Source organism: Erinaceus europaeus, chromosome X (genome assembly GCF_950295315.1).
Source record: "Erinaceus europaeus chromosome X, mEriEur2.1, whole genome shotgun sequence".
NCBI lineage: Eukaryota > Metazoa > Chordata > Mammalia > Eulipotyphla > Erinaceidae > Erinaceus > Erinaceus europaeus.
The window spans coordinates 33,355,520-33,362,889 of NC_080185.1; the positions used below are offsets into that span (position 1 = coordinate 33,355,520).

Consider the following 7,370-nt stretch of genomic DNA (forward strand, 5'->3'; position numbering starts at 1 on the left):
CTGTTTTCAAATGCTAATTTTTCTCTCATTGAGAGTGTCAGTGCCTATGATTTCAAAATACGATAGTGTTTCCTTAAAGAGACTGTAAATAGGGGCACTGCAGTAGCACAGAGGGTTAAGCTCACCTGGTGAGAAACTCAATGACCAACATAGGGGCTAGCGCCTGGTTCCTCATCTTCAAGGGGCTGCTTCACAAGCGGTGTGGAGGTGTCTATCTCTTTTTCCCCCTCTCTGTCTTTCCCTCCTCTCTCAATTTCTCCATGTCCTATCCAACAGTAATGGCAATAACAGTAACAATAGGGGCAACAAAATGGGGAAAAAATGGCCTCCAGGAGCAGTGGATTTGTAATGCAAGCACCCAGACCCAGATAATCCAGGTGACAATATATATATATATCGAGAGAGAGAGAGAGACAGAGATACTATATATAGATAGACTATATATATAGAGAGAGACTATGAATAAATAAAATGTTTATACTTCGCTTGCATAGGATTCCAGGTTTATTCAATATTCACATTCAATGAAGATTGTGATATAAACACAGAAATATGTTTTCCTACACCACAGAAACATAAATAATATCTCAGTGTTTCACTTTGTTAATAGTTATCCCTCATTGCTTACTACAGATACTCATTCTTTAGGAATCATATAGAAAATAACAAAAATACACAACGTGTTAGGAAAGAGAACAACGGATTTAAAAAGAGCAGATGTATTGGTGGTGCATTTTTATTATAGTGAATTTGTCATGAATCACTGAAATTATGAGTAAATCTTTGTAAATATTTATCAGTATTATTTCATTTGAGAGGAGAGATATATCCTGCCATACTGTCACTAACCACATTTTGTGGCAACTTTCCAGAGATGCAATACTGCCTTTGACATCATAATTTGATTTTTGGTCAAAATATCTTTTAACATCCGCCTCAAAAGATATTTTACTTTGAGGCAATTCCTAAGGGCATCCAAAGAGATTTTTATGTATTTAAATCTCCCAATTCAATAAAAATATTTTCAGCTCTTTTGGGGAAAAAAAGGTATTTTTTAATGATGGTATGTCTGCCCAACTCCTCTGTTCATTAAGGCTGAAAATCCAATAAGTGTTTGGTACATTGGGACCGAGCTACCTCATAGTGAGCAGCTGTCAAATGACTTGCTGAATACTTCTGCTTAACCCACCACAGTGAATTGATGGAAGTGTGCCAGTTTCAGAACATACATAATGAGAGGAATTTTAGTAAGCACTACACAGATGTTCATTCTAAGTCTTTTTCTGCCACCTGTAAATTTAGAACAATCTATTATGAAACAAAAGGAGAAAAATAAACTTTATATATGAATGTGCCTAAGCAGCACAGGACAACCAAATATTAGTTCTAAAAAAGCGTATTAATGGCTTTGGTAGTGGGGTTATCTCCCTTTTGAATCTGTAGGTTTTGTCAGCCTTTAAACTGACTACTTACATCACCTATTACATCACCTATCAACTCTGAAAAACAAACAAAAAAAGCTTATTAAAAATAAAATAAAGTTACAAAGAAAATGGGCTGGTGAAACAGCTTACTTGAATAGTGTGCTGTTGCTTTGCTGTGTATGTGACCCAAATTCAAGCCCAGGCCCCACCACACTTGAAAGAAGCTTCAGTGTTGTCTCACTGTCTCTCTCTCTCCTATGTGTGTGTATCAAAAAAAAAAAAAAAAAGGAAATGCTCATTTGAATAAAAGTCCTGTAAACACATCTTAAATTTAGTTATTCATATACATTGGCACCTGGTTTATGGCTCTTTTGTATATAGTGAATTAAATCATAGAGCATCAGTGGCCATCCATCCATTCTGCCATTCTGCACACTGTGATCTCTCTTTATCACTTGAATTTGAAAAATATTCCCCATGTGAGCATTTTGATGATCTCTCAAACTATCATTATGATGGAAAATCATAATACATTGTGAAGACTACAAACACTGCAGCATATGAGGGAATATTGCAGACCAGTAAAATATTTTCATTTGTGCTGAAACATTCCATATATATAGTTGCTCTTTGGTCAGAGAATGGGTGAAGGGATCAGTCCTGTAACATCTTTTCCCTGAGTTTTCATTAAGTCAAGCCATTGTATACCACGAACTAAGCAACAGTGTGATATAGAGAGATAAACACAAGTTCATGTTTGTAGGAGAGCTTTTGATCTTTCCCCATCTCCCCTTCCCCTTTTATTTCCTGACCTTTCTGTCTGAATTTGTTTCTCAGAGGCTGGGAAAGTTAGGCTCTGTTTGCTCACTTTAGTCTCATCTGGCTACTTTTATTACTTATGCATCTTTCCCTACTAGGTGGACTTTGGCTTAACTGTATGGAGCTTATGTTACTCCACCCACCTGTTCTGAGCAAGCCCACAGTCTTAGGTAGGTAGTAATCCTACCTCCATCCCCCCACATCTATATACTTGGTATAGAAAAGGACAAACCAACTTTTGCTCTGTAGACACACAGCTGAAAATAAGTTTTCTTTTAATTTACTTAAGGTTAGAAAACAAATTCTAAGATATGGGCTTCCAAATTGCCAGTTTTAGAAATAATTCACAATATTTCAAATTTTAGAATCTTTATTGACTTTTCAAATCTGTGTAAGGCACATTAATACTAAACAGAACACAAGAGAGTAGGGGGTTTCCAGTTGAAAACCAGAAATTGACTACTTTCACCTTGTTAGCCTACCCTTTTCTTCCTTCCTACCTTCCTTCTTCTTTCTTTCTTTCTTTCTTTCTTTCTTTCTTTCTTTCTTTCTTTCTTTCTTTCTTTCTTTGGCATCACTTGTTATCTCTGTTTAAGGATTCAGAAGTCTGTATTTCCCAGAAATTGTAATTGGCACAGTCAGAATGATGTGGAGGACTTACTATGGGAGGAGGAGCAAAAGCAATAGGTGTAGGAAGAAATAGAGTGAAACTTGGAAGTGGAAGAGGAGGTGTATAACTATGAGCAGTAGGATGAGAAGGTAAATCTTGAGTATTGGAAGCCAAGGGGACAGGCCTTGACCAGTTATCCCTGGGGGGCTTGGGGCTTCCCAGTGGGAAAGAAACATGAGCCAGCCTTTCCTTATAGGGAATTCTTTTCTTTCCTAGAGGAACTTCCATCATTATTCCTGACATAAGCTTGGGGATATGTGGATGGCCTTTTACTTGTGGTCCTCTGGGTGGAAAGGAACCTTGACCTTGTAGCGAAGGCAAATATAACCTTTCACTATTGGCACCTCTTTCAGTGCCCCCGTTATTGAGTCTTGCCCTCCCTGTCACTAGGGCAAGAGAACTGCCAGAGAATACTTGAGACATATTAATAGACTCCTGTCCCCTCTGCCTCAGGCCTGCCAACCCCCCAGAGCTATTTACTTCTGCTGTTGCCTTGGCAACAGCTGTTGATGACCCATAGGGTTGTTGGAGAGCTCTAAAACTGTTGACAGGAATGCTGGATCCTGTTCTCTCAGAGTGGTGCTTCAGTTGCTCTCTTGCCGCATTGGTCAGCATATTGACGGACGGTCTCAGTACGTGTGGGAGACCGCGGGGCTCCACATCAATCTTGGGTATGGAACTCAGCATGGACTCTGGACACTGGAGGGTCACATCTGAGTGAGGCTCCTGATTCCCATTTTCATCTGCAGATACTGTAGATGAAGCTGTGTGTCCACCAAAGCTGGCAAAAACATGAATGAAAAAACATAAATGTAGTGACCAGGAAATATCTTAGATAAGTGATTTAACATGCTAGACTACAGCTGAGGAAAAGGGCACACCCTATTTCTTCCCTTATGCAGTCTCCCTTCCTCAGTCCACCTTCCATCATGAGGTGTTTCTGTTAGCACCAGACCTCCTTAGCACCAGGCGGTATGATTTCTTTTCATGACTTACTTATAGCTCCACCCCATAACACCTTCCAATTGCCCCATCTCCTCAAAGCAGCAAGACAACCCTACAGAATTCAGATAATTTTCTTAAAGGCAGCATTGTGCACACCAGAGAAAAAACACCAACATTTTCAGTTCTCACATGATCTATGATCCACTAAACCCAGTATTCAGACTCTGGTAGAAACCATCTCCAAAGTCTTTTGAAGGAAAATATGTATGCCCCACAAATGTGAAGAAAACTTTATGTTTCCAAATATTATAGTTTCTTTCTATGAAGGAAATTGCATTTAACATCTTAAGTCTCCTTTTAATATATACTTCACTCTAAAATGAGACTATTCTCTTGTTTAAACTTCATTGTTTATCCTAGAGATTTTCTACTTTTCTCACAGAATTACCTTTAAAGAATTCCGCATTTAAATCCAGCACTTGTAGTACCTTAATATCTTTCAGGTTTGGTCAATGATTCCCTCCTGCACTACCTCTAACCCACTAAGATACACAGGAACATATTTAAAACTGATCTTTGCCTTAATATTACCCATTTGGATTCAGTTTAGTACTTACACATTTTCATTACAAGCCATGGAGAGATCTGATAAGGAGAGCCTTTGTGAGATGTTGGAGAAAACCAGCTGAACGTCCACAAAGACCAACTCAGCCTGGCGAAATGACTCCTGCTTCTGTCTTTGAACAGCTTGGCAACTCAAATGAAACCAGTGACCATCTGTTTCTTTCTAGACCTAGAGTTCCCTTTCTGAAGTTACCAGTTGCTAAGTATGGAAGAGATAAAAGGAGAAGGAGCATGAGTCTGTGACACTTCTGTGAAGCTAAATGTAGGACTGATTTTACACAGTAGTAGATGGATGATTGAAGGCATTCATTATAATAATAGTGTTACAAAACAGCTGGAAAGACAACTCATTTCAAGGTTTTACAGGAATCATGGAGGCATGGTATTCTGTTAAGAGTTCTCCATAAGTAGGATCAGGATTTTTTTTTAAATTTTTTATTTAAGAAAGGATTAATGAACAAAAACATAAGGTAGGAGGGATACAACTACACACAATTCCCACCACCCAATCTCTATAACCCACTCCCTCCCATGATAGCTTTCCCATTCTCTAGCCCTCTGGGAGCATGGACCCAGGGTCATTGAGGGTTGCAGAAGGTAGAAGGTCTGGCTTCTGTAATTGCTTCCCCGCTAAACATGGGCGTTGACTGGTCGGTCCATACTCCCAGTCTGCCTCTCTCTTTCCCTAGTAAGATGTGTCTCTGGGGAAGCTGAGCTCCAGGACACATTGGTGGGGTCTTCAATCCAGGGAAGCCTGGCCAGCATCCTGGTGGCATCTGGAACCTGGTGATTGAAAAGAGAGTTAACATACGAAGCCAAACAATTTGTTGAGCAATCATGGATTCCAAGCTTGGAATAGTGGAGAGGAAGTGTTAGGGAGGTACTCACTGCAAACTCTAGTGTACTTCTGCTTTCAGGTATATATTTTGCAATAGTTTATGGATATGTGTGCACATAAGCTCTCTCTCACAGAAACTGGTGTATATCTAGGTTATGGGACTTTGTTAGAAAGTGAACTACCTGAGATGAAATTAGGATCAGGATTTTTAAAAAGCATAACAATACTCTTATTTCATGTTGCTAAACCACTAATAAAGATATTATAAAACCATATTGTCAATATCAGCTTTGCCTTGTAACATTCTTGCATAAAACACTTTCTGTTTCTCAAGCTTAAATTTTAACCTGTTTCCCCATTTAAAGCCAGTATACTTTGCCAATTATGACTTTCTGTAATTGAGCTATGTAATTGCCCTGATGCTGCAAGTATTCCCTCGTCTAAGATTACTAATCTTGCTCTAAAGTGTAACTATAAATTTAACCTACTTCTTAAGCATATCTAAGATTCGTCATGCTTTATATACTAGATCTTGAAAAGATTTCTTTATTTTCAACCTCACAACATACTGCTATATTTTAACAGTAACAGGTGTTTTATCTTTTAAAGAAAATAAAACGTAGACTTTATGTGTTACAGTTTATAGATATATGCAGTGTGTGCACACAATGTTCAAAAAGATACTAATGCAAAGGAACGGTCACTGCTGTGAAGTAACACAACTCAAGATAGAAATGACCTTTTGTTACTCTTAAATCTACATCATCCTGCCAGGGTGCCTTGATAATCTATACAGAAATGTGCTTTCTTGTTTGTTTCTTTGTTTTTTTTTTTTACTTTTAACTCATGGCATGAGAAAGGCAGAATGGGGACACAGACCTTTGGTGACAAGAGTGGTGAATAAATACATAAATATGTCTTTTTTAGAAATTTAAAAAATCAGCATGTTTCTAACACTCCCAGAAGTATTTTTTCACTTGGACTAGCATGGTTCACTATTAAGAAATCTTTTGGGAGTTGGGTGGTGGCGCAGTGGGTTAAGCGCAAAGCACAAGAACCGGCATAAGGATCCCGGTTCACCTGCAGGGGAGTCCCTTCACAGGCGGTGAAGCAGGTCTGCAGGTGTCTATCTTTCTCTCCCCCTCTCTGTCCTTCCCCTCCTCTCTCCATTTCTCTGTCCTATCTAACAACGACGACATCAGTAACAACAGTAATAACTACAACAACAGTAAAAAGACAACAAGGGCAACAAAAGGGAAAATAAATAAAATTTAAAAAAAAAAGAAATCTTTTGATTCCCTGGCTACAGTTTCTATTTTCAACTTTTGAAATGTACTTTCCTTATGTAAAGACAAAAAAATCATTGCTAACAATGTAATTGCAGTGGGGTAAAAGATTTCTTTCTTTCTTTCCTTTTTTTTTAACATTTTCCATATCAGTAGGAAAATGCCTTACTGTTTGCTTAAGGTCTGCTAAAATCTGCTAAGTTCTATTACATGTTCATTTTAAAGCTTGCATTGTTTCTGAATGACAGAAACAAAGATCCAGGAAATTCTTTTATACATATCAAACTATTAAAAGTGTTGACTGTTTATACCCAGAAATACCTGTTTAGAAAGGGATCTTAATGAGATCACATGATAGTGAAATGTAATATAGGGAACAAATGGCAGGGTACATTGACAAAGCTAATGTCTCTTAAGAATTCTTCCAAACCATAATAGGCATTATAGATTTATGTGTACTAATTCCGATTTTGCTTTGCAATGTGTTTACTTTTGTGAAATAAATACATATTACTTGAACTTACATTTTGGTTTAATGTGGATTATAACAAAAAATTAAATAGGCAACCCAATGACATCAAGCAACATTAAGATTTTCTGGGGAGACAAAATAGGGTAAGGTGGAACAGACTTTAGAACAGACAAAGTATTTGCACAAAAGATAATAGACACAGGTCATTGATTGCTCCCTGTAAACTAAGGCAGCAATAATAATTCAGAGGAATATAATATAATTTCAGTTTCAAGAAGTTGCAAGATATTAA

The 7,370-nt window shown here is 37.8% G+C and overlaps 1 protein-coding gene across 1 annotated transcript; it reads right to left on the minus strand.

The window, feature by feature from the left end:
* Positions 1 to 2,595: 2,595 nt before the first annotated feature.
* Positions 2,596 to 4,632, minus strand: PRR32 (proline rich 32). The gene is made up of 2 exons (XM_060183237.1): positions 4,476 to 4,632; positions 2,596 to 3,694 (listed from the first exon to the last, which is right to left on the minus strand). The coding sequence occupies exons 1-2, from the start codon at positions 4,493 to 4,495 to the stop codon at positions 2,818 to 2,820; spliced, it is 897 nt and encodes a 298-aa protein (XP_060039220.1). The 5' UTR covers positions 4,496 to 4,632; the 3' UTR covers positions 2,596 to 2,817.
* Positions 4,633 to 7,370: the final 2,738 nt, after the last annotated feature.

Excerpts from the sequence above, each read along its gene's own strand:
- PRR32 (XM_060183237.1), bottom strand. The coding sequence starts at position 4,495 with ATGGCTTGTAATGAAAATGT. Across the intron at positions 3,695-4,475 it reads ATGGCTTGTAATGAAAATGT|CTTTGGTGGACACACAGCTT; the intron begins GTAAGTACTAAA and ends TGTTTTTGCCAG.